The 27720-nt window shown below is 41.5% G+C and overlaps 1 protein-coding gene across 1 annotated transcript in view; it reads right to left on the bottom strand.

Moving 5' to 3' along the window:
• Positions 1–27720, bottom strand: part of LOC129949052 (uncharacterized) — a 176961-nt gene that overhangs the window by 45185 nt on the left and 104056 nt on the right. The window contains 13 exon segments of the mRNA XM_056060263.1: positions 101–418; positions 478–783; positions 852–1172; positions 1231–3678; positions 3734–4142; positions 4144–4226; positions 4370–4552; positions 4850–4904; positions 4906–5069; positions 6097–7530; positions 7862–7933; positions 8070–8138; positions 8254–8397. Coding sequence (XP_055916238.1) covers positions 101–418; positions 478–783; positions 852–1172; positions 1231–3678; positions 3734–4142; positions 4144–4226; positions 4370–4552; positions 4850–4904; positions 4906–5069; positions 6097–7530; positions 7862–7933; positions 8070–8138; positions 8254–8397 — 6006 coding nt within the window.

Raw genomic sequence — 27720 nt, forward strand, 5'->3', positions numbered from 1 at the left:
AAATCATCATGCATAGTGAAGAAGGTGAAGTGCGTAAAGAAATGAGGGATGGCAAATATTTTTCCTTCAAAAGCTACAAATCTTAAACGGCTAGACTTACCTTGACGCATGTTGCAACCAGCATAAGGATCACCTTCGTGACCCTCAATGCAGGAGCAGATGGGTTTGTGGTTTTGAGAACTGCATACGGCATTGAAGCCACAAGCTCCAATACATGGATCTTCGCAGCGTTGGCGGATGCAAGCTCGGTTCGATGGGCAGTCTTGATGGATGACACATTCCGGACGGCAGTTTGGTGGAGCACCGAACATACCAGTCGAACATGTGCAGACTGCACGACTATCCATTTCACGGCATTCTGCGTTCGGGCCACAAGGGCTTGGAATGCAGGGATTAACTGTAGGTGTTGGTTGCAAAGCTGCAGGAAGTTTTATGAATTTAGAAAGAGATCGAAAAAGTTTTGATAGTTTGACTTACGTTTTGGATCACATTGTTCGAATGGATCTCCAATGAAATCAGTTGGACAAGAACAAATTGGATTGTGGTTAACAACCTGGCACTTGGCATTGAATCCACAAGTTCCAGCGCATGGATCGACACATTTCTGATTGATACAAGCCAGGTTCTGATTACATTCGGAACTAACAACACATTCTGGTCGGCATGATGGTGGTGATCCGAAGTAACCCACTTGACATGAGCACGTTGGACGACCATCAATGACACGGCACAAACTGTTTGGTCCACATGGTGATGGTTCACATGGACTTCTTGGCCCAATGTCTAAACAGAAAAAAACAGAGAATTCAATAAGCAAATGGTTGACTCAATCATTCAATTGAAATACTTACGAGTAGGTTCACGTTTGCAACCAGTGAATGGATCACCTTCATAACCGCGTTGGCAGCTACATGTTGGCACATGGTTCACCACCGAGCACTCGGCGTTGGTTCCACAATTGCCCACACAAGGATCGCGACAATGTTGTTTGATACAGGCCAAAGACGATGGGCATTCCGAGCTATAAACACATTCTGGGCGACATCCCGTTGTGTAGGGATCTCCAATGTATGGATCGATACATGTACAGCGATGTGCTCCGTTACGATCTGAGCAAACTGCGTTTTCGGCGCATGGATTTGGATAACATGGGTCAACTCGGTCTCGTGGTTCTGAAAAAAGAAATGTTAATAAGTACCAAGGAGTACGCAAAATCGATTTTTAGCTTACTTTCTGGAATTGGTGAACAACCTACAAATGCATCACCTTCATAACCTTCGTCACAACTGCAATGAGCGGAGTGTGAAATCACGGTACAGCGAGCATTAAGTCCACATGAGTTTTCGCATGGATTTTGACATTTCTCTTGAATACAAGCCTTGTCCAAAGGACATTCGCTGTTAAGTGAGCATTCTGGTCGGCAGTATGGTGGGCTTCCAACGTAGTTAGCAACACATGAGCAAACTGGACGACCTTGTTTCACTTGACAGATTGAATTTGGTCCGCAAGGTGATGGCAAACATGGATTTGTGGGACGCTTCGTTGGTCCGACATCAGTTGGGGCTGGAATTCGTGAACATGATACAAATGGATCGCCTTCAAAGCCTGGTTCACAGCCGCAAACTGGGTTGTGATTTAGGACTTCACAACGAGCTCCAATTCCACAAGTTCCCGGACATGGATCAGTACACTTTTGATTGATGCAGGCCTTGTTGAGAGCACATTCCGAGCTAACAACACATTCTGCCTGGCAAACTGGTGGTGCCCCTCTGTATCCTGGTAGACACGAACAGGCTGCATAGCCTTCTGGTGTGGTAAAGCAACGGCTGTTTGGTCCACAAGGTGATGGTTCACAAGGATTTCCAGGAGTCTTTTTATCAGCTGGTGGCAGGTAGAATGGATGGCAAGCAGTAAAAGCATCACCGGCATAACCTTCTTGGCAAATACACACCGGAGAATGGTTTACAACATGGCAGTCTGCATGAAGTCCACAAACTCCAACGCAGGAGTCTACACAACGAGTGTTGACACATGATTTATCCATAGAACAGTCGGAGTTAAGAACACACTCAGGGCGGCAGCCAACAAGGGCATCGCCAAAGTATCCCTTCTTACAAACACAAACTAAACCTCCTTTGCCTCGTTTACAATCGGCGTTGGCACCACATCTAACGGTGTTGCAGGTTTCCTCCTTTGTTGGATGAACTGGTGATGGGGCTGAGCAGTGCTCGTAGGGGTTTCCGAAAAGACCCTGTGGGCAGGAACAAACTGGCCTGTGTTCATAGACGTAGCAGACTGCGTTATGACCACAAGATCCTGGACATGGATCCAAGCAGTTTTGATTCACACAAGCCCTATCAAATGGACAATCTGAGTTTGATAAACATTCTGGGCGACAACGTGGGTTGTGAATAGCGTCTGGTCCGAAACATGGGTCACATAATGCAACTCCATCTCCATAGACCGAACAGATGTCACTTGGTCCGCATGGCGATGGATTGCAAGGATCCCGAGTCACATTCTTGTAGACTGGAATACATTGCAAGAACGAATCTCCAACATAACCGTCGATACATGCACAAGTTGGTGTGTGCTGGATGACCTTACACAAAGCGTTAATTCCACATACACTTGCCGCACATGGGTCTACGCACTTTCTGTTAATACAAGCATTTGTTGGTCCACAATCTGAATTGATTACACATTCTGGTCGACATCCACTCTGTGGATCTCCGAGATATTCCGGCAGGCATGAGCAAACAGCACGATTGTTCATTACCTTGCACTCTGTATTAAGTCCACATGGGCTGGGCTGGCATGGATTCTTACTCGATGTCTTTGGTGAATCCATGCTGAAGCAACGTATTCCTGGATTTCCAGTCAAACCTGGATTGCATGTGCAAACTGGATGATGTTCTTCCACACGGCAATTGGCTTGTACACCACAAGCCCCAGGACATGGGTCGTAGCATTTGAAGCCCATACAAGCCTTATCGTTGGCACAATCGCTATCAACTTGGCATTCATATCGTTGACATCCTTCTGGACTTGTTGGATCTCCTACTAAGCCTTGAGGACAGCTACAAACTCGTTCATTGGGCCCTTGCGTCGAACATAAGGCATTTGGTCCGCATGGATTTGGCTCACAAGCACTTCGAGGTGGCTCGCGACATCCCCCGTATGGATCACCAACGTATCCCGGACTACAATAGCATTGCTCCCTATTTCCAACGATATAACAATCAGCATTCCTTCCACACGGTCCAGGGCGGCATAATTCAACGGTCACAGCTGGTTCTTGACAAAGTTTGAACGGATTTCCAACCTTGTTGTCTGGACAGAAGCAAACCGGATCACGTCCGGAGTCACAGACTGCCCCTTGTCCACATGGATTTGGATCGCATGGATTGACTGGCGCTACACATCCGCGGATGGTATTTGGACTTTCGACGTAGTTCGGTAGACATGTGCACTTCGAGAATCCGTTACTCAGAATCGTACACTGCGTATTTGGCCCACAAGGTGATGGATCACATGGATTGGTAGGTAATTCACATGGCACGTTTGGTGGTTGACCTTCGTATTCGGGTAAGCAGAAACAAATTGGCGAGTTCGATACAACACGACATCCACTGTTTGGTCCACATGGGTTTGGTGAACATTCATCACCTTCAGGAACTAAAAGAAAATTTCATAAATATCTCGAACTGGGAAGAGAAATTTAAATACTTACTGCAATTCTTGAAAGGATTTCCGGTCAAACCCTTAGGACAGAAACAGATTGGGCTACCTCGGTCAAGCTCACATAAGGCATTTACTCCACATGGATTTGGTTCGCATGGATTGGTCGGAGGATTGCAGCTTATTTCTGGATTTCCGCCGTATCCTGGTGGACATTTACATACTCCTTGATGATTGACAACATCACAGAGGGCGTTCAAACCACATCTGCAAGGCGATGAACATTTTCCATTTACGCAAGCTTCATTCGAGTCGCACTCGGAATCTGATCGGCAGCCTTGAACTCTTTGACACTCCACATAGGCGTTTCCAACGAATCCACTAAAGCAGTGACACTCGATTCCATGGTTCGCTGGAATACATTCGGCGTTCTCTCCGCAAGAGTCCTCCATGCATGGATTTGACGCATCTACGATTCAATCGATCGCAAAGCTTATCCGGTGGACAATCTTCATTGTACTGACAAACCGACTTCACGTCTTGAGCTAGAGGGTTTATGAAATGTGTGTGGATAGTGGTGATTGATATGTACAGGTGACGTGAGGAGGAAAAAAAAAAAACAAAAGTAGATACACAAATCAAGTGAGGTCCTTGCTATGTACCCTGAGGTACTTGGCGTGTTACAAACCTGGTTGACATCCAATGAAACCGTTACCCTGGTAGCCATCTTCACAACTGCAATCGGAGCCATGATTTGTGTTTATACAGATCGCATTAAAGGCACAAGGATTATGCACATCACAAGGATGTTGGCATTTCTCGCCGATGCATGCCTCCGTGATGCCACAATCTTCGTTGCGGGTGCATTCAACTGTTAAGGTACATTATTTGGAACAAAGTTGGTGGTGATGGTGCGGTAAAGAAAAGTAGAGAGAAAATATTTTTCGTGTATAAGACAATAAGTTCAAAAACAGTGCTTTCAAGAATACGTTTTTAAAGGACTAAGACTCAAAATTCATAAATGAAGAAGAAGCAACAACACTTGGTGTATTGTACATAACTCTTCTATATGTACAAAAGCTGTGACCCTCAAGAGGTTGTTGCGTTTTGTTGGGTTTGAAGAGTTAAAATGTTAAAGGTTAAAGGTTAAAAACGGTTAGTTTCTTACTTGATCCCATTGGTGTACATTTGATTGTTGGATTTCCTTCATGTTCCTTAGGGCTACGAACATATGGGTCGATGCATTTTTGCAACACACTTGGCAGTTGGTGCACAAACTTCAGCAAATTCACAAGGATTTTGACATAAACCCATATAACATGCCTCGGTATCAATACAATCGTTATTCGATTGACATTGTTCGCGTCTTTTTGCATTGCCAGGCGATTCTGTATGCGATGATTTTAGGGGGGTTAGAATTATTTTAATATATTAGTTAACAATTAGTTAATTAAACATATATTTAAATGATTTTTGATGAAATAATATTAAACGTGTTCTATTTACACAATAAAAATCAAAGTTATAATTTTTTTAAGGAGCAGTATTTGTACAAAATTGTTAAGGATTTGAAAAAAAATTCTATTGTGGATTTGGGTGTGAAAGAATAATTGACAATAGCTTTGGAGAGTTTTTGGAATGCATTTACAATTAAAGAGCAATAAATTCTACAGAATTGTACTTCGAAAAATATCATTTACAGTAAAAGGGCAGCGTAAATATACAAAATTTTAAAGGAAAAATTACGTTCCACATAGCGAAACTATGTCTTCTCTGTTTTACCGCTTGAATGAATGAAATGGGTGACAAAGTTACAATTTTTAAAGCTCTTGTGTCACGGTTTACTATGGAGAAGTATTAAAATGTACAAGGAAACGTTAAGTTCCACAAGTGGAAATCATTTTGAAATAATGTTTTCTGTGTTCCATGACAATAGAGAGTTAAAATATTTGGTTTTTACTCAGAATTCAACTGTTAAATAGTTTAAAAATTGTTCTGCACTCAAATCATATGGCAAGGGAACATTACGTTCCACAAGTGAAAACTATTGTGAAATTATATTTTTTCATTCCATGACGGAGCATCTTGCTTAGAAAATAAATTTCTTAAGGTTTCAAAAAGTGCGTTTTTAAGCAAATTATATTCTAACGCTGCCGTTTAGGTGTTTGTTTTGGATTGTAGTACTTATCATTGAGATAAGTTCCACCTACCATCCACTCATAATTGCAGTGACTTCTGTGTATTGTATCATTATGAATCTAAACAATTTCCAGATTGTTAATGCATTAGTTTTATAAAAAATTATTTAAAAATTACAAAATATGTACAACCAATGCTAATTATTTCAAATACTAGGTGTGAATTATAAATAATGAATACCAAAAAAAACAAGGTTAATAAATATTAATGTTATACCTGTAACACAATCAATATTATCATCATCAGTTTGCGAATCTTGACACTTGACACGACAACGACCCGCTACGCAGAGTTCCTTAGTTCCACAATTTGAATTGTTGACACATTTAGCACTCTTTCCAATCAAACCATCATCAACAACAATTGTTGTTGGTGTTAAATTATCTTCTGTTGATGATGTAGTTGTAGAAATGGGGTAAAATGTTGGTACTGTTGGTGATTCGGTGTCTTCAATACCACCAGTTGATCGTGTCTCTCCACCTGTGAATGGTTTAGCTGGTGATGTTGTGACAATGTCTATGCCCTCGCCAAGTGTAGTTTTGCTAAGGGGCGTGGTATCGTCAACTATCACCGGCAAAGTTGTATCGTATTTTTCTGTTGTGGTGAGATTCTGAAAGACTATTGTGGTGAAGTTATCAAAGTCAACTTCAAGTGAAGTATCACCACGAGTTGATGGTCGTTTTGTATTTTCTACGAAAACAGTTTGACCAGAGACTGATGATAGAGTTTGTGTTGTTGTTGTTGCTCTGTCATCAGAAGTGACAGTTGTGGGTTCTGTTATTGGTGATGTGGAACCTGAGCTAGTAGTAACAGTTGCTGGTTGTGATGTGAAAACAACAGGAGGTGATGTCTCAGTTCTTTCTTCCACAATAGTTGTTTCAATTTCTGTTGTTGAACTTGTTGTTGGTGACAATGTGGTTTTGACTTTGCTTACAGTTGTTGAATCAACTGGCAGTGTTGTTGTTTCAACAAATTTTTCAGTTGTAGTAGTATCCTTCTTTTCCTGTGTTGTGGAATCTACTGTGACAGTGGAACTACTTACAGTTCCTGTCAAATCATCTTCTCCTCTTGTTGATTCGGTAGATAACGTTGAGCTAGATCGGTCAAAACTACTCTCGGTGGTAGTGTAAACAGTGCCAGTTATGTTATTCTCACCAATGCGATAGGTCTTAGTAGGCCCAGTCTTCGTGCTACTATCCACATCTGATTCTGTTGGAACACCCGTCGTCGTAGTTGTCACATTTTTAATCGTCGTTATAGCTCCCTCTGTTGTGGTCAGTGAACTTATTTGTGGATACTCAGTACTTGACATTTCTGTCGTTGTATCTTCAAATCGAACTGTACCGGTGGTAGTTGGAGTTTTGGTTTTTAATGTTGTTGATGGTTTTGTTGTAGTGATTGGACTTAGCGTTGTTGAAGGTTCCTCATCTACCGACAGGATCGTAGATGAAATTGTGTGATCTTCGGAATAGCCGATACTTGTCGTTGTCGGTGACATTGTTGGTGTTGTTGACTCAGGAGTTAGGTTAGTTTTATCGATAAGAACCGTTTTAAGGGTAGTGTCATAGGTTATGGTGGTAGTATCAGTGGCAGTAGTACTTGTTACTTCAGTTAAATTGGTAGTAGAAGTGGTAGTGGTTGTTATATTTGCTAAAGATTATTTACATTATTAAATTGGTGTTTTTTTTTTAAATAAAACAGAAACAAATTTTAATATATACAAGTTCAACAACAAAATTTTGAGATACTCCACCAAAGCTTGAGGTTTCTTAGGCTAAGGTAGAGAACTCTTAGGTGGGAATCTATAGTCGCTAATTATTATTTAATTAATTTTTTTGGACTTTTGGTTAAATTGTTATAGATTACAATATTCTTGGTGCAAAAAAATTCATGTGCGACGTTAATTTTTGTTTAAACATTAATATTTACATTTTTAAATCTTTAAATAATATCTACTTGTTGGATATTTTCTGACACTTACCTTTGATGCAAGCACCAGTTGTTGGATCGCATGTAGTTCCATATGGGCAATGTTCACAACCTGATTCGCGTGCTGTTATTTTAGGAAAAAAGGGTTTAGGTTAATCTATTTATTTATTTTTATTACAAATAGAATAAATAAACTTTGGAGATTTTGACACTTGATTTTTAACTGTCAGAAAATAGATTCTTTTATATAATATACTTACGTTGTAAACAATGACATCCATCGCATTGTGCGTCACCTCGACAGTCCGAATTTCGTTGACATTCACATACTATAACACAAAATGTCAAACATAATATGTCAGTTTTAAATTAAAGATTGACGTTTATTATGACAGATCAATACATTTCAAATCTGCTGGTTGTATGACTAACTGTAGAACTTACCTTTGACACAAACAGGATGGTGTTGTTTAACTTGACATTCTTGATCTTTTGCGCACGGATTTGCATACGAGCAGGGATCCACGCACAATGCATTGACGCAAGCTCTTTGCGAAGGGCATTCATTGCTTGAAGTGCAACCGATTTCTGTAAAATTTCAATTATTCGTTAAGTATAAAAGCTTTACGAAAGTTAAAAGTTTCGCTAAGCAGCTGTTTATTTTCTTTCAAATAACTTATTTTTCTTTCTGAAATAGAACATCAAACATTTTTTAAATAAATACAAATTTGAAACAGCTCAGCACAACATATACACATGCAAGCGGTATAAAATAGTAGTTCTATATTTAACATAAATTATAAAGCCAATAAAACCACCATCACCTTACAAATATTTACAAACATTGTTTGTATCAAAAACTATTTTACAAAATATATACAACAACCAATATAAAAGAAAAAAGTAAACAAACATATTTTGTCTTCATTCCCCCCGGTAAACAAATTTGAAGGACTTTGGATGTATAGCCTTCGGAACAACATGCGAATATTCGAAACAATAAATATTTTCTAGAACTGCGATGAATATCAATTTCACGTACATGAGCAGCTGTCAAGTTTGACAGATTATAATGTGAAACATTAAAATAGCGGTAACATAAAACTCATGCATAAAAATATGTCAACTCATCACTCGAAACTGTGAGCAAAAAGCTTTTGTTTTTTCGATGGGAAGCCATTTTGGTAAACGAACTTAACGAAACATTATGGATTTGGTTCCACTTAACGAAAAAAATACGAACAAATGGTGCATTCACATGAGCCGTATGTTTAAATGTAGAAATGGCTCAAAAATGATGAGGGAAACAAAAATTGAGGTAAATGATAGAAAGGGATAAGGTAACAATGAACTAGGAAAGGACAGATAACGAGAGAGAGAGACAAAGAAGGAAAGTACAAAAAACAGGACGCGCAAATAATTGTTTAAACCTTTCTGCGTTCTATGTATTTGCACCGGTACCGTAAAAAAGAGAGACAGATATTTTTAAAGGCTCTGCGGACGTAAGTTGCAGTTTAAGTGCATTTCTTACGCACTCACATGAGTCTTAACTTGCAACATTCCATTTGCTTGCTTGCAACATTCCGAAATTCATTTTTGATTTTTTTTAAGGAGGATGGTTTACCTGGTATCACGTGACAGTCTGGCGTATTCACATCTGCATCTGAGTTGCAAAAGCACATAGCCGTATGGTTTAAGGTTCTACATACGTGAAAGTTCAATTGGGAACAAAGTGTGTAAACAAAGCATGGGTCAGAACAAACAGAACGGAGGCATATTTGGAAGTCTGCACACTCAAAGTCACTGGTGCAGGTGTTCGAAGTATGATTACTATAATGAGTATCTTGGGTTGTTGAATGAGGTAGTACAGTTATAATGTCAGTTTTGTCAGTCGGTAATACAGTTGTTTGATAAGTAATAAATGGCACTTCGGTAGAAAAAAATGTATTACTGGTAGATTTCTCCGTTGTTGGAGGATGAATATCTTCAGATTTAGTGGTAGAGTCAAGGCTTATTGTAGTCGAAAGAGTAATAATTTCGATTGATTCGCTTGTCATATTTTCTGCTAACATTTTGGTTGAAACTGTTGCATTCTCCATATCAAAATATGCGTAGGTAGTTGTTTTCGGTGCAGAAGTGATCTCGCTACGAGATGTGTAAACGGTCTCAGTTATGTCAGTACCAGGAGTAATTGTTGTACTAATGGAAGGAACTCTTACTGTACTTTGCGTTCCTTGATGCGTAGTTGTTGTTTGTTCTGAAGTGAGCTCTCCACCAGTTGGAGAGAAAGTCTCAGTACCCATAGTAATTGTTGTACCAATGAAAGGAACTCTGACGGTACTTTGCGTTCCAGGCTGTGGAGTTGTTGTTTGTTCTGAGGTGAATTCTCCAACAGTCTCAGTAAGCATAGTAATTGTTGTACCAATGGAAGCAACTCTGACGGTACTTTGCGTTCCAGGGTGTGAAGTTGTTGTTTGTTCTGAGGTGAGCTCTCCACCCGTTGGATACATGGTCTCAGTACCCGGAGTAATTGTTGTTCCAATGGGAGTAACTCTGACGGTACTTTTCGTTCCAGGGTGTGTAGTTGTTGTATGTTCTGAGGTGAACTCTCCACCAGTTGGATACATGGTCTCAGTACCCGGAGTAATTGTTGTACCAATGGCAGTCAAACTGACTGAACTTTGCGTACCAAAGTATGGAGTTGTTGTTTGTTCTGAGGTGAGTTCTCGATCAGTTGGGAAAACGGTTTCAGTTACTCCAGTTCCTATAGTTTTCGTAGTACCAATAGAAGAAACTCTGACGGTACTTTGCGTTCCAGGGTGTGGAGTTGTTGTTTGTTCTGAGGTGAGGTCTCGATCTGTCGAAAAAACGGTTTCAGTTATTCCAGTACCTGAAGTAATTGTTGTACCAATGGAAGGAACTCTGACGGTACTTTGCGTACCAGGGTGTGGAATTGTTGTTTGTTCTGAGGTTAGTTCTCGATCAGTTGGGAAAACGGTTTCAGTTATTCTTGTTCCTGGAGTCATCGTTGTACCAATGGAAGAAACTCTGACGGTACTTTGCATTCCAGTGTGGGGAGTTGTTGTTTGTTTTGAAGTGAGGTCTCGATCTGTCGAAAAAACGGTTTCAGTTATTCCAGTACCTGAAGTAATTGTTGTACCAATGGAAGGAACTCTGACGGTACTTTGCGTTCCAGGGTGTGCAGTTGTTGTTTGTTCTGAGGTGAGGTCTCGATCTGTCGAAAAAACGGTTTCAGTTATTCCAGTACCCGAAGTAATTGTTGTACCAACGGAAGGAACTCTGACTGTACTTTGCGTATCAGAGTGTGGAGTTGTTGTTTGTTCTGAGGTGAGTTCTCTATCAGTTGGGAAAACGGTTTCAGTTACTACAGTTCCCGGAGTCATCGTTGTACCAATGGAAGAAACTCTGAGGGTACTTTTCGTTCCAGGGTGTGGAGTTGTTGTATGTTCTGAGGTGAGCTCTCCACCAGTTGGATATATAGCCTCAGTACCCAAAGTAATTGTTGTACCAATAGAAGGAACTCTGACGGTACTTTGCGTTCCAGGGTGTGGAGTTGTTATTTGTTCTGAGGTGAGCTCTCCACCAGTTGGATACATGGTCTCAGGACCCGGAGTAATTGCTGTACCAATGGGAGTAAAACTGACTGTGCTTTGCGTACCAGAGTATGGAGTTGTTGTTTGTTCTGAGGTGAGTTCTCGATCAGTTGGGAAAACGGTTTCAGTTGTTCCAGTTCCTGGAGTCATCGTTGTACCAATGGAAGAAACTCTGACGGTACTTTGCGTTCCAGTGGGTGGAGTTGTTGTTTGTTCTGAGGTAAGGTCCCGATCTGTCGAAAAAACGGTTTCAGTTATTCCAGTACCTGAAGTAATTGTTGTACCAATGGAAGGAACTCTGACGGTACTTTGCGTTCCAGGGTGTGGAGTTCTTGTTTGTTCTGTGGTGAGTTCTTGATCAGTTGGGAAAACGGTTTCAGTAATTTCAGTTCCACTAGTCATCGTTGTACCAATGGAAGGAACTGTGATGGTACTTTGCGTTCCAGGCTGTGGAGTTGTTGTTTGTTCTGAGGTGAGCTCTCCACCAGTTGGATACATGGTCTCAGTACCCGGAGTCATTGTTGTTCCAATGGGAGTAACTCTGACATTACTTTTCGTTCCAGGGTGTGGAGTTGTTGTATGTTCTGAGGTGAGCTCTATACCAGTTGGATATATAGTCTCAGTACCCATAGTAATTGTTGTACCAATGGAAGGAACTCTGACGGTACTTTGCGTTATAGGGTGTGGAGTTGTTATTTGTTCTGAGGTGAGCTCTCCACCAGTTGGATACATGGTCTCAGGACCCGGCGTAATTGTTGTACCAATGGGAGTAACTCTGCCTGTACTTTGCGTACCAGAGTATGGAGGTGTTGTTTGTTCTGAGGTGAGTTCTCGATCAGTTGGAAAAACGGTTTCAGTTACTCCAGTTCCCGGAGTCATCGTTGTACCAATGGATGCAACTCTGACGGTACTTTGCGTTCCAGCGTATGAAGTTGTTGTTTGTTCTGAAGTGAGCTCTCCACCCGTTGGATACATGGTGTTAGTACCCGAAGTAATTGTTGTTCCAATGGGAGTAACTCTGACGGTACTTTGCGTTCCAGGGTGTGGAGTTGTTGTTTGTTCTGAGGTAAGCTCTCCACCAGTTGGATACATGGTCTCAGTACCCGGAGTCATCGTTGTTCCAATGGGAGTAACTCTGACGGTACTTTTCGTTCCAGGGTGTGGAGTTGTTGTTTGTTCGGAGGTGAGGTCTCGATCTGTCGAAAAAACGGTTTCAGTTATTCCAGTACCTGAAGTAATTGTTGTACCAATGGAAGGAACTCTGACGGTACTATGCGTTCCATTGCGTGGAGTTGTTGTTTGTTCTGAGGTGAGTTCTCGATCAGTTGGGAAAACGGTTTCAGTTATTCCAGTTCCTGGAGTCATCGTTGTACCAATGGAAGAAACTCTGACGGTACTTTGCGTTCCAGTGTGGGGAGTTGTAGTTTGTTCTGAGGTAAGCTCTCCACCAGTTGGATACATGGTCTCAGTACCCGGAGTCATTGTTGTTCCAATGGGAGTAACTCTGACGGTACTTTTTGTTCCAGGGTGTGGAGTTGTTGTTTGTTCTGAGGTGAGGTCTCGATCTGTTGAAAAAACGGTTTCAGTTATTCCAGTACCTGAAGTATTTGTTGTACCAATGGAAGGAACTTTGACGGTACTTTGCGTTCCAGGGTGTGGAGTTGTTGTTTGTTCTGAGGTGAGTTCTCGATCAGTTGTGAAAACGGTTTCAGTTATTCCAGCCCCCGAAGTAATTGTTGTACCAATGGAAGGAACTTTGACGGTACTTTGCGTTCCAGGGTGTGGAGTTGTTGTTTGTTCTGAGGTACTTTGCGTTCCAGGGTGAGGAGTAGTTGTTTGTTTTGAAGTGAGCTCTTGATCAGTCGGATACATGGTCTCAGTACCTGGAGTAATTGTTGTTCCAATGGGAGTAACTCTGACGGTACTTTTCGTTCCAGGGTGTGGAGTTGTTGTATGTTCTGAGGTGAGCTCTACACCAGTTGGATATATAGTCTCAGTACCCATAGTTATTGTTGTACCAATGGGAATAACTCTGACGGTACTTTGCGTTCCAGGGTGTGGAGTTCTTGTTTGTACTGAGGTGAGTTCTCGATCAGTTGGGAAAACGGTTTCAGTTATTCCAGTTCCTGGAGTCATCGTTGTACCAATGCGAGTAACTCTGACGGTACTTTGCGTTCCAGGGTGTGGAGTTGTTGTTTGTTTTGAGGTGAGTTCTCGATCAGTTGGGAAAACGGTTTCAGTTATTCCAGTACCTGAAGTTATTGTTGTTCCAATGGGAGTAACTCTGACGGTACTTTGCGTACCAGAGTATGGAGTTGTTGTTTGTTCTGAGATGAATTCTCGATCAGTTTGTAAAACGGTTTCAGTTACTTCAGTTCCCGGACTCATCGTTAACCCAATGGAAGCAACTCTGACGGTACTTTGCGTTCCAGGGTGTGAAGTTGTTGTATGTTCTGAGGTGAGCTCTCCACCAGTTGGATATATAGTCTCAGTACCCATAGTAATTGTTGTACCAATGGAAATATTTCTGACGGTACTTTGCGTTCCAGGGTGTGGAGTTGTTGTTTGCTCTGAGGTGAGCTCTCCACCAGTTGGATACATGGTCTCAGTACCCGGAGTAATTGTTGTACCTATGGGAGTAACTTTGACTGTACTTTGTGTTCCAGGGTGTATAGTTGTTGTTTGTTCTGAGGTGAGTTCTCGATCAGTTGGGAAAACGGTTTCAGTTATTCCAGTTCCTGGAGTCATCGTTGTACCAATGCTAGTAACTCTGACGGTACTTTGCGTTCCAGGGTGTGGAGTTGTTGTTTGTTCGGAGGTGAGTTCTCCACCAGTTGGATACATGGTCTCAGTACCCGGAGTAATTGCTGTACCAATGGGAGTAAAACTGACGGTACTTTTCGTTCCAGGGTGTGGAGTTGTTGTTTGTTCTGAGGTGTGTTCTCGATCAGTTGGGAAAACGGTTTCAGTTATTCCAGTACCCGAAGTAGTTGTTGTACCAATGGAAGGAACTCCGACGGTACTTTGCGTTCCAGGGTGTGGAGTTGTTGTTTGTTCTGAGGTGAGCTCTCCACCAGTTGGGTACATTGTCTCAGTACCCGGAGTAGTTATTGTACCAATTGTAGTAAAACTGACTGTACTTTGCGTACCAGAGTACGGAGTTGTTGTTTGTTCTGAGGTGTGTTCTCGATCAGTTGGGAAAACGGTTTCAGTTATTCCAGTACCCGAAGTAGTTGTTGTACCAATGGAAGGAACTCTGACGGTACTTTGCGTTCCAGGGTGTGGAGTTGTTGTTTGTTCTGAGGTGAGCTCTCCACCAGTTGGATACATGGTCTCAGTACCCGGAGTAATTGTTGTACCAATGGGAGTAACTCTGACGGTACTTTTCGTTCCAGGGTGTGGAGTTGTTGTTTGTTCCGAGGTGAGCTCTCCACCAGTTGGATACATGGTCTCAGTACCCGGAGTAGTTACTGTACCAATGGGAGTAACAGTGACTGTACTTTGCGTACCAGAGTATGGAGTTGTTGTTTGTTCTGAGGTGAGTTCTCGATCAGTTGGGAAAACGGTTTCAGTTATTCCAGTTCCTGGAGTCATCTTTGTACCAACGGAAGAAATTCTGACGGTACTTTGCGTTCCAGGGTGTGGAGTTGTTGTTTGTTCTGAGGTGAGTTCTTGATCAGTTGGGAAAACGGTTTCAGTTACCCCAGTTTCTGGAGTCATCGTTGTACCAATGGAAGAAACTCTGACGGTACTTTGCGTTCCAGAGTATGGAGTTGTTGTTTGTTCTGAGGTGAATTCTCGATCAGTTGGAAAAACGGTTTCAGTTATTCCAGTACCCGGAGTCATTGTTGTACCAATGGAAGGAACTCTGACGGTATTTTGCGTACCAGGTTGTGTAGTTGTTGTTTGTTCTGAGGTGAACTCTCGATCAGTTCCAGTGTATGGAGTGGTTGTATGTTCTGAGGTGAGCTCTCCACCAATTGGATACCTGGCATCGGTACTCGGAGTTATTGTTGTACCAATGGGAATAACTCTGACTGTACTTTGCGTACCAGAGTATATAAGTGTTGTTTGTTCTGAGGTAAATCCTCGATCAGTTGGAAAAACGGTTTCAGTTATTCCAGTTCCTGGAGTCATTGTTGTACCAATGGGAGTAACTCTTACGGTACTCTGCGTTCCAGAGTGTGGAGTTGTTGTTTGTTCTGAGGTGAGTTCTTGATCAGTTGGGAAAACGGTTTCAGTTATTCCAGTTCCTGGAGTCATTGTTGTACCAATGAAAGGAACTCGGACGGTACTTTGCGTTCCAGTGTTTGGAGTTGTTGTTTGTTCTGAGGTCAGTTCTCCACCTGTTGGATACTTGGTCTCAGTTCCCGGAGTAATTGTTGTACCAATGGGAGTAACTCTGACTGTACTTTGCGTACCAGAGTATGGAGTTGTTGTTTGTTCTGAAGTGAGTACTCGATCAGTTGGGAAAACGGTTTCAGTTATTCCAGTTCCTGGAGTCATCGTTGCACCAATGGAAGAAACTTTGACGGTACTTTGCGTTCCAGGATGTGGAATTGTTGTTTGTTCTGAGGTGAGGTCTCGATCTGTCGAAAAAACGGTTTCAGTTATTCCAGTTCCTGCAGTCATTGTTGTACCAATGGAAGGAACTCTGACGGTACTTTGCGTACCAGAGTATGGAGGTGTTGTTTGTTCTGAGGTGAATTCTCGATCAGTCGGAAAAACGGTTTCAGTTATTCCAGTGCCTGGAGTCATTGTTGTACCAATGGAAGGAACTCTGACGGTACTTTGCGTTCCAGGTTGTAGAGTTGTTGTTTGTTCTGAGGTGATTTCTCGATCAGTCGGAAAAACGGTTTCAGTTATTCCAGTACCCGGAGTCATTGTTGTACCAATGGAAGGAACTCTGACGGTATTTCGCGTACCAGGTTGTGGAGTTGTTGTTTGTTCTGAGGTGAGTTCTTGATCAGTTGGGAAAACGGTTTCAGTTATTCTAGTTCCTGGAGTCATTGTTGTACCAATGAAAGGAACTCGGACGGTACTTTGCGTTCCAGTGTTTGGAGTTGTTGTTTGTTCTGAGGTCAGTTCTCCACCTGTTGGATACTTGGTCTCAGTTCCCGGAGTAATTGTTGTACCAATGGGAGTAACTCTGACTGTACTTTGCGTACCAGAGTATGGAGTTGTTGTTTGTTCTGAAGTGAGTTCTCGATCAGTTGGGAAAACGGTTTCAGTTATTCCAGTTCCTGGAGTCATCGTTGCACCAATGGAAGAAACTTTGACGGTACTTTGCGTTCCAGGATGTGGAATTGTTGTTTGTTCTGAGGTGAGGTCTCGATCTGTCGAAAAAACGGTTTCAGTTATTCCAGTTCCTGCAGTCATTGTTGTACCAATGGAAGGAACTCTGACGGTACTTTGCGTACCAGAGTATGGAGGTGTTGTTTGTTCTGAGGTGAATTCTCGATCAGTCGGAAAAACGGTTTCAGTTATTCCAGTGCCTGGAGTCATTGTTGTACCAATGGAAGGAACTCTGACGGTACTTTGCGTTGCAGGTTGTAGAGTTGTTGTTTGTTCTGAGGTGATTTCTCGATCAGTCGGAAAAACGGTTTCAGTTATTCCAGTACCCGGAGTCATTGTTGTACCAATGGAAGGAACTCTGACGGTATTTCGCGTACCAGGTTGTGGAGTTGTTGTTTGTTCTGAGGTGAGTTCTTGATCAGTTGGGAAAACGGTTTCAGTTATTCTAGTTCCTGGAGTCATTGTTGTACCAATGAAAGGAACTCGGACGGTACTTTGCGTTCCAGTGTGTGGAGTTGTTGTTTGTTCTGAGGTCAGTTCTCCACCTGTTGGATACTTGGTCTCAGTTCCCGGAGTAATTGTTGTACCAATGGGAGTATCTCTGACTGTACTTTGCGTACCAGAGTATGGAGTTGTTGTTTGTTCTGAAGTGAGTTCTCGATCAGTTGGGAAAACGGTTTCAGTTATTTCAGTTCCTGGAGTCATCGTTGCACCAATGGAAGAAACTTTATCGGTACTTTGCGTTCCAGGATGTGGAGTTGTTGTTTGGTTTGAGGTGAGGTCTCCATCTGTCGAAAAAACGGTTTCAGTTATTCCAGTTCCTGCAATCATTGTTGTACCAATGGAAGGAACTCTGACGGTACTTTGCGCACCAGAGTATGGAGGTGTTGTTTGTTCTGAGGTGAATTCTCGATCAGTCGGAAAAACGGTTTCAGTTATTCCAGTGCCTGGAGTCATCGTTGTACCAATGGAAGGAACTCTGACGGTACTTTGCGTACCAGAGTGTGGAGTTGTTGTTTGTTTTGAGGTGAACTTTCGATCAGTTCCAGTGTGTGGAGTTGTTGTATGTTCTGAGGTGAGTTCTCCACCAGTTGGATACATGGCATCAGTACTGGGAGTTATTGTTGTACCAATGGAAATAACTCTGACTGTACTTTGCGTACCAGAGTATGGAGGTGTTGTTTGTTCTGAGGTGAATTCTCGATCAGTCGGAAAAACGGTTTCAGTTATTCCAGTGCCTGGATTCATTGTTGTACCAATGGAAGGAACTCTGACGGTACTTTGCGTTCCAGGTTGTGGAGTTGTTGTTTGTTCTGAGGTGATTTCTCGATCAGTCGGAAAAACGGTTTCAGTTATTCCAGTACCCGGAGTCATTGTTGTACCAATGGAAGGAACTCTGACTGTACTTTGCGTACCAGAGTATATAGGTGTTGTTTGTTCTGAGGTAAGTCCTCGATCAGTTGGAAAAACGGTTTCAGTTATTACAGTTCCTAGAGTCATTGTTGTACCAATGGGAGTAACTCTTACGGTACTTTGCGTTCCAGGGTGTGGAGTTGTTGTTTGTTCTGAGGTGAGTTCTTGATCAGTTTTGAAAATGGTTTCAGTTATTCCATTTCCTGGAGTCATTGTTGTACCAATGGAAGGAACTCTGAAGGTACTTTGCGTTCCAGTGTGTGGAGTTGTTGTTTGTTCTGAAGTGAGTTCTCGATCAGTTGGGAAAACGGTTTCAGTTATTCCAGTTCCTGGAGTCATCGTTGCACCAATGGAAGAAACTTTGACGGTACTTTGCGTTTCAGGATGTGGAGTTGTTGTTTGTTCTGAGGTGAGTTCTCGATCTGTCGAAAAAACGGTTTCAGTTATTCCAGTTCCTGGAGTCATTGTTGTACCAATGGAAGGAACTCTGACGGTACTTTGCGTACCAGAGTATGGAGGTGTTGTTTGTTCTGAGGTGAATTCTCGATCAGTCGGAAAAACGGTTTCAGTTATTCCAGTGCCTGGAGTCATCGTTGTACCAATAGAAGGAACTCTGACGGTACTTTGCGTTCCAGGTTGTGGAGTTGTTGTTTGTTCTGAGGTGATTTCTCGATCAGTCGGAAAAACGGTTTCAGTTATTCCAGTACCCGGAGTCATTGTTGTACCAATGGAAGGAACTCGGACGGTATTTTGCGTACCAGGTTGTGGAGTTGTTGTTTGTTCTGAGGTGAACTCTCGATCAGTTCCAGTGTGTGGAGTTGTTGTATGTTCTGAGGTGAGCTCTCCACCAGTTGGATACATGGAATCCGTACTCGGAGTTATTGTTGTACCAATGGGAGTAACTCTGACTGTACTTTGCGTACCAGAGTATATAGGTGTTGTTTGTTCTGAGGTTAGTCCTCGATCAGTTGGAAAAACGGTTTCAGTTATTCCAGTTTCTAGAGTCATTGTTGTACCAATGGGAGTAACTCTTACGGTACTTTGCGTTCCAGTGTGTGGAGTTGTTGTTTGTTCTGAGCTCAGTTCTCCACCTGTTGGATACTTGGTCTCAGTACCCGGAGTAATTGTTGTACCAATGGGAGTAACTCTAACTGTACTTTGCGTACCAAAGTATGGAGTTGTTGTTTGTTCTGAAGTGAGTTCTCGATCAGTTGGGAAAACGGTTTCAGTTATTCCAGTTCCTGGAGTCATCGTTGCACCAATGGAAGAAACTTTGACGGTACTTTGCGTTCCAGGATGTGGAGTTGTTGTTTGTTCTGAGGTGAGTTCTCGATCTGTCGAAAAAACGGTTTCAGTTATTCTAGTTCCTGGAGTCATTGTTGTACCAATGGAAGGAACTCTTACGGTACTTTGCGTTCCAGGGTGTGCAGTTGTTGTTTGTTCTGAGGTGAATTCTCGATCAGTCGGAAAAACGGTTTCAGTTATTCCAGTTCCTGGAGTCATTGTTGTACCAATGGGAGTAACTCTTACGGTACTCTGCGTTCCAGGGTGTGGAGTTGTTGTTTGTTCTGAGGTGAGTGCTCGATCAGTTGGGAAAACGGTTTCAGTTATTCCAGTTCCTGGAGTCTTTGTTGTACCAATGGAAGGAACTCGGACGGTACTTTGCGTTCCAGTGTGTGGAGTTGTTGTTTGTTCTGAGGTCAGTTCTCCACCTGTTGGATACTTGGTCTCAGTACCCGGAGTAATTGTTGTACCAATGGGAGTAACTCTAACTGTACTTTGCGTACCAGAGTATGGAGTTGTTGTTTGTTCTGAAGTGAGTTCTCGATCAGTTGGGAAAACGGTTTCAGTTATTCCAGTTCCTGGAGTCATCGTTGCACCAATGGAAGAAACTTTGACGGTACTTTGCGTTCCAGGATGTGGAGTTGTTGTTTGTTCTGAGGTGAGGTCTCGATCTGTCGAAAAAACGGTTTCAGTTATTCCAGTTCCTGCAGTCATTGTTGTACCAATGGAAGGAACTCTGACGGTACTTTGCGTACCAGAGTATGGAGGTGTTGTTTGTTCTGAGGTGAATTCTCGATCAGTCGGAAAAACGGTTTCAGTTATTCCAGTGCCTGGAGTCATCGTTGTACCAATGGAAGGAACTCTGACGGTACTTTGCGTTCCAGGTTGTGGAGTTGTTGTTTGTTCTGAGGTGATTTCTCGATCAGTCGGAAAAACGGTTTCAGTTATTCCAGTACCCGGAGTCATTGTTGTACCAATGGAAGGAACTCTGACGGTATTTTGCGTACCAGGTTGTGGAGTTGTTGTTTGTTCTGAGGTGAACTCTCGATCAGTTCCAGTGTGTGGGGTTGTTGTATGTTCTGAGGTGAGCTCTCCACCAGTTGGATACATGGCATCCGTACTCGGAGTTATTGTTGTACCAATGGGAGTAACTCTGACTGTACTTTGCGTACCAGAGTATATAGGTGTTGTTTGTTCTGAGGTAAGTCCTCGATCAGTTGGAAAAACGGTTTCAGTTATTCCAGTTCCTGGTGTCATTGTTGTACCAATGGGAGTAACTCTTACGGTACTTTGCGTTCCAGGGTGTGGAGTTGTTGTTTGTTCTGAGGTGAGTTCTTGATCAGTTGGGAAAATGGTTTCAGTTATTCCAGTTCCTGGAGTCATTGTTGTACCAATGGAAGGAACTCTGAAGGTACTTTGCGTTCCAGTGTGTGGAGTTGTTGTTTGTTCTGAGGTCAGTTCTCCACCTGTTGGATACTTGGTCTCAGTACCCGGAGTAATTGTTGTACCAATGGGAGTAACTCTAACTGTACTTTGCGTACCAGAGTATGGAGTTGTTGTTTGTTCTGAAGTGAGTTCTCGATCAGTTGGGAAAACGGTTTCAGTTATTCCAGTTCCTGGAGTCATCGTTGCACCAATGGAAGAAACTTTGACGGTACTTTGCGTTCCAGGATGTGGAGTTGTTGTTTGTTCTGAGGTGAGGTCTCGATCTGTCGAAAAAACGGTTTCAGTTATTCCAGTTCCTGGAGTCATTGTTGTACCAATGGAAGGAACTCTGACGGTACTTTGCGTACCAGAGTATGGAGTTGTTGTTTGTTCTGAAGTGAGTTCTCGATCAGTTGGGAAAACGGTTTCAGTTATTCCAGTTCCTGGAGTCATTGTTGTACCAATTGGAGTAACTCTTACGGTACTCTGCGTTCCAGGGTGTGGAGTTGTTGTTTGTTCTGAGGTGAGTTCTTGATCAGTTGGGAAAACGGTTTCAGTTATTCCAGTTCCTGGAGTCATTGTTGTACCAATGGGAGTAACTCTTACGGTACTCTGCATTCCAGGGTGTGGAGTTGTTGTTTGTTCTGAGGTGAGTTCTTGATCAGTTGGGAAAACGGTTTCAGTTATTCCAGTTCCTGGAGTCATTGTTGTACCAATGGCAGGAACTCGGACGGTACTTTGAGTTCCAGTGTGTGGAGTTGTTGTTTGTTCTGAGGTCAGTTCTCCATCTGTTGGATACTTGGTCTCAGTTCCCGGAGTAATTGTTGTACCAATGGGAGTAACTCTAACTGTACTTTGCGTTCCAGGTTGTGGAGTTGTTGTTTGTTCTGAAGTGAGTTCTCGATCAGTTGGGAAAACGGTTTCAGTTATTCCAGTTCCTGGAGTCATTGTTGTACCAGTTGGAGTAACTCTGACTGTACTTTGCGTACCAGAGTATGGAGTTGTTGTTTGTTCTGAAGTGAGTTCTCGATCAGTTGGGAAAACGGTTTCAGTTATTCCAGTTCCTGTAGTCATCGTTGCACCAATGGAAGAAACTTTGACGGTACTTTGCGTTCCAGGATGTGGAGTTGTTGTTTGTTCTGAGGTGAGGTCTCTATCTGTCGAAAAAACGGTTTCAGTTATTCCAGTTCCTGCAGTCATTGTTGTACCAATGGAAGGAACTCTGACGGTACTTTGCGTACCAGAGTATGGAGGTGTTGTTTGTTCTGAGGTGAATTCTCGATCAGTCGGAAAAACGGTTTCAGTTATTCCAGTGCCTGGAGTCATCGTTGTACCAATGGAAGGAACTCTGACGGTACTTTGCGTTCCAGGTTGTGGAGTTGTTGTTTGTTCTGAGGTGATTTCTCGATCAGTCGGAAAAACGGTTACAGTTATTCCAGTACCCGGAGTCATTGTTGTACCAATGGAAGGAACTCTGACGGTATTTTGCGTACCAGGTTGTGGAGTTGTTGTTTGTTCTGAGGTGAACTCTCGATCAGTTCCAGTGTGTGGGGTTGTTGTATGTTCTGAGGTAAGCTCTCCACCAGTTGGATACATGGCATCCGTACTCGGAGTTATTGTTGTACCAATGGGAGTAACTCTGACTGTACTTTGCGTACCAGAGTATATAGGTGTTGTTTGATCTGAGGTAAGTCCTCGATCAGTTGGAAAAACGGTTTCAGTTATTCCAGTTCCTGGAGTCATTGTTGTACCAATGGGAGTAACTCTTACGGTACTTTGCGTTCCAGGGTGTTGAGTTGTTGTTTGTTCTGAGGTGAGTTCTTGATCAGTTGGGAAAACGGTTTCAGTTATTCCAGTTCCTGGAGTCATTGTTGTACCAATGGAAGGAACTCGAACGGAACTTTGCGTTCCAGTGCGTGGAGTTGTTGTTTGTTCTGAGGTCAGTTCTCCACCTGTTGGATACTTGGTCTCAGTACCCGGAGTAATTGTTGTACCAATGGGAGTAACTCTAACTGTACTTTGCGTACCAGAGTATGGAGTTGTTGTTTGTTCTGAAGTGAGTTCTCGATCAGTTGGGAAAACGGTTTCAGTTATTCCAGTTCCTGGAGTCATCGTTGCACCAATGGAAGAAACTTTGACGGTACTTTGCGTTCCAGGATTTGGAGTTGTTGTTTGTTCTGAGGAGAGTTCTCGATCTGTCGAAAAAACGGTTTCAGTTATTCCAGTTCCTGGAGTCATTGTTGTACCAATGGAAGGAACTCTGACGGTACTTTGCGTTCCAGGGTGTGCAGTTGTTGTTTGTTCTGAGGTGAATTCTCGATCAGTCGGAAAAACGGTTTCAGTTATTCCAGTGCCTGGAGTCATCGTTGTACCAATGGAAGGAACTCTGACTATACTTTGCGTTCCAGGGTGTGGAGTTGTTGTTTGTTCTGAGGTGAGTGCTCGATCAGTTGGGAAAACGGTTTCAGTTATTCCAGTTCCTGGAGTCTTTGTTGTACCAATGGAAGGAACTCGGACGGTACTTTGCGTTCCAGTGTGTGGAGTTGTTGTTTGTTCTGAGGTCAGTTCTCCACCTGTTGGATACTTGGTCTCAGTACCCGGAGTAATTGTTGTACCAATGGGAGTTACTCTAACTGTACTTTGCGTACCAGAGTATGGAGTTGTTGTTTGTTCTGAAGTGAGTTCTCGATCAGTTGGGAAAACGGTTTCAGTTATTCCAGTTCCTGGAGTCATCGTTGCACCAATGGAAGAAACTTTGACGGTACTTTGCGTTCCAGGATGTGGAGTTGTTGTTTGTTCTGAGGTGAGGTCTCGATCTGTCGAAAAAACGGTTTCAGTTATTCCAGTTCCTGCAGTCATTGTTGTACCAATGGAAGGAACTCTGACGGTACTTTGCGTACCAGAGTATGGAGGTGTTGTTTGTTCTGAGGTGAATTCTCGATCAGTCGGAAAAACGGTTTCAGTTATTCCAGTGCCTGGAGTCATCGTTGTACCAATGGAAGGAACTCTGACGGTACTTTGCGTTCCAGGTTGTGGAGTTGTTGTTTGTTCTGAGGTGATTTCTCGATCAGTCGGAAAAACGGTTTCAGTTATTCCAGTACCCGGAGTCATTGTTGTACCAATGGAAGGAACTCTGACGGTATTTTGCGTACCAGGTTGTGGAGTTGTTATTTGTTCTGAGGTGAACTCTCGATCAGTTCCAGTGTGTGGGGTTGTTGTATGTTCTGAGGTGAGCTCTCCACCAGTTGGATACATGGCATACGTACTCGGAGTTATTGTTGTACCAATGGGAGTAACTCTGACTGTACTTTGCGTACCAGAGTATATAGGTGTTGTTTGTTCTGAGGTAAGTCCTCGATCAGTTGGAAAAACGGTTTCAGTTATTCCAGTTCCTGGAGTCATTGTTGTACCAATGTGAGTAACTCTTACGGTACTTTGCGTTCCAGGGTGTGGAGTTGTTGTTTGTTCTGAGGTGAGTTCTTGATCAGTTGGGAAAACGGTTTCAGTTATTCCAGTTCCTGGAGTCATTGTTGTACCAATGGAAGGAACTCGAACGGTACTTTGCGTTCCAGTGTGTGGAGTTGTTGTTTGTTCTGAGGTCAGTTCTCCACCTGTTGGATACTTGGTCTCAGTACCCGGAGTAATTGTTGTACCAATGGGAGTAACTCTAACTGTACTTTGCGTACCAGAGTATGGAGTTGTTGTTTGTTCTGAAGTGAGTTCTCTATCAGTTGGGAAAACGGTTTCAGTTATTCCAGTTCCTGGAGTCATCGTTGCACCAATGGAAGAAACTTTGACGGTACTTTGCGTTCCAGGATGTGGAGTTGTTGTTTGTTCTGAGGTGAGTTCTCGATCTGTCGAAAAAACGGTTTCAGTTATTCCAGTTCCCGGAGTAATTGTTGTACCAATGGAAGGAACTCTGACGGTACTTTGCGTTCCATGTTGTGGATTTGTTGTTTGTTCTGAGGTGAGTTCTCGATCAGTTGGGAAAACGGTTTCAGTTATTCCAGTACCTGAAGTAATTGTTGTACCAATGGAAGGAACTCTGACGGTACTTTGTGTTCCAGTGTGTGAAGTTGTTGTTTGCTCTGAGGTGAGCTCTCCACCAGTTGGATAAGTAGTCTCAGTACCCGGAGTCATCGTTGTTCTTATTGAAGGGACTCTTTCTGTACTTTCCGTTTCTGGGTATGAAATTCTCGTTTGCTCTGAGGTTTCCTCTTCTCCAGTTTTTTGAGTAGTCCCTTCTTCTGGAAACATTTTTGTACTGTGAATGCTAACGTCGGATTGTGTTACTTCGGTTAAATTTTGTTCACTTGACGTTTGCGTTGACATTGATGTTTCTGTTGTTGTCATCGAGGTTTCTTTTTCTGTATCTAGCGCCGTGATTTCTGTTACCTTTGTTCTCATTTCTGTGTCATTACTTGTCACGTATGTCATTGTTGTCAATTCAACCGCCCCACTCATGTCTGTACCTACCGTTGTCTCGGTCTGTTCTGTACCATTAACACTACTTAAACTATCGGTGGTTTGTTGGATTTCAACACATTTAACGTGTGCATCACCAGTTAAATTCTGTGGACATTTACACGAATAAACCCTATGTGCTTTCACCGAACAGATTGCAGATTCACCACAACCAGTTGTACAGGGGTCACCACAAATGCCCTTGATACACTGGAGCGTTTCACTGCAGTCCGAATCTTGTGTACAGTTGCGGGTGGCTGCGGATGTGATTATTTGTTTCTATTATTGGTTGATAAAACTAATATATAATTTTTGTTTGTTTTCTTTTTTTTTGTTTGTTATAAAATGTTAGTGTTTTGTTTGTTTATTTGGTTTAAATTTGTTTGTTAAAATATATTAATGTTAAGTTTTAGTTTTTTAAAAATATATTAGGTATAAATATTTACATTAAGGCTTAAAGTTACTGTACAAATAAGGGTTATATTAGATATTCCTTAAAAGTTACAACAAATTACTGGTACTAAATCTATTTACACAAATATTTAGTTATAATTCATTTTGGTTTTTGTTTTATTATTCCGCAGAAATGCCAACTTTTTTACTCAAAGGAAGCTTCTAACTTTTCCAAAAGCAAAGTTCAATGCAAATCTGACAGTAAAGCAACTTTTTTAAGAACACATTCAAGACATTTTGGTCTAATTATTTTTTAATTGAATAAAGTCGCGATGAGTCGATAGTAAATGGTCTGACTAGAATAAAGAGAATGCGATGATTATACTTAGAAATAAATGAAAATGTTTTTGAAAATTAGTATGCAGATAAATCAGACAGTTTTTAAAATTGACAGCTCGACAAACTGACAGACTAAAAGACTGACTAATAATTGTCACATTCAGCAATAATTCTAGTTTTTGTTTTAAATAATCAAAATTCTTTTCATGAAAGAATAGTTAAAGATAAAAGTTCCTACAGCTTTCGTAAATATCTGCGCTAAATAAAGTAATGACAGGGTTCACAACTCACAGGAAGTCAATCAACCTGTTTCAAAATAAAAAAAAACTTAACGAAGAAAAAATAAACTTGGATTTCGTAAGCCGAGATGGCGTTAATTGTGAATTTTTATTTACGGTTTAAAAAAAAAAAACACTACTTATGTCAAAGAAATAAATAATTTTGAACGAAAGCTTTCATTTCCGTCCTTGAATGTGTCCATTGGGAAGCTTTTAGTTAATTTTGTCAAATAAAAAATCAATTTTTAACGAAAGATTTTATCTTTGTCCTTGAATGTGTTCACTTGGAAGCTTTTATTTACTTCTGTCAAATAAAACAACATTGTTGAACGAAAGCTTTCGTCTTCGTCCTTGAATGTGTCCATTTGGAAGCATTTCGGTTGATTTTGTTCAGACTCTGTGATTAAGGTGTTTTGAATTTTATATTGCCGATGCGTGTGTTTTGTTGGGTTAAATATTTCATTATCTTGTGTTAAACATTGATAGCAATTGGTAGTTTTTGTTTAATTTGTGAGCATGAGCGTGTGTGAATGTTTTAAGATTTTTGTTTTGAGTTTGGTTTATGTTTTTTTTTTATATTTTTATTTTTATAGTTTTAGTTCTAGGTTTGTCTTTTATTCAAAAAAAAAACAAAATTATAAAAAAAGCCAAGCGGTGCGCTTTTATGTATAGATTTTTGACTAAGTCGTGGGTTTTAGTTTCTCTCTTTTTTTTTGTATAATTAAAGCTAACGAATTATGTGTGTTTATTGGTTTGTTTTTATATCTTAAGGAGGTCACAGAGAGAGAAGATAGTAGTTCTGGTAGTTAAGTTTTAAGGGTTTCCTTTAATACAAAAATAGCAGAATAAGCTTGGTTTTAAACTTTTTTTTAAACACTGAAGAAGGGGGTTAAGTTTTTGTATATATGTTGAGTTTCAATCTAATAATTTTGTGTTTGTTTATGGGATGCAGTTGTATTGTTATTGAATTTATATAAAACATAGTGTGATTTTTGAGGAAAGTTTGACTGTTTTGGGGTAAAATTAAAAGACCTAAGGAAGAACTTTCGTTAAATTTACACTTAATCACCAAAATTATGTGAATGATTTGACAGATAGATTGATCTGAGTGTCATCTTTTCAACTCTCATTTATTTAAAAATAAAAGTTAAAACTTTTTATTATGACGTTCTATTTTGACAGCATTTGCTAGTAAACTTTTTTTTTCTTAGTGTCAGAATGACATATCACGTTTTAAAAAGAAGTTTAATTTGTGTTTTTTGTTTTTGTTTATTTTCAGAATTGAAGTCACAAAGAATAATATCCATGAAATAATTTCAAACTGGCAATGGCGTGTTATCGACAGAAAGTTGACCGCTAATTCCAATTCATGCAATTTGTCGCTCTTTTCCTTAAGTCGCACAAAA

This window comes from Eupeodes corollae, chromosome 3 (assembly GCF_945859685.1).
Source record: "Eupeodes corollae chromosome 3, idEupCoro1.1, whole genome shotgun sequence".
In the NCBI taxonomy this organism is placed as follows: domain Eukaryota; kingdom Metazoa; phylum Arthropoda; class Insecta; order Diptera; family Syrphidae; genus Eupeodes; species Eupeodes corollae.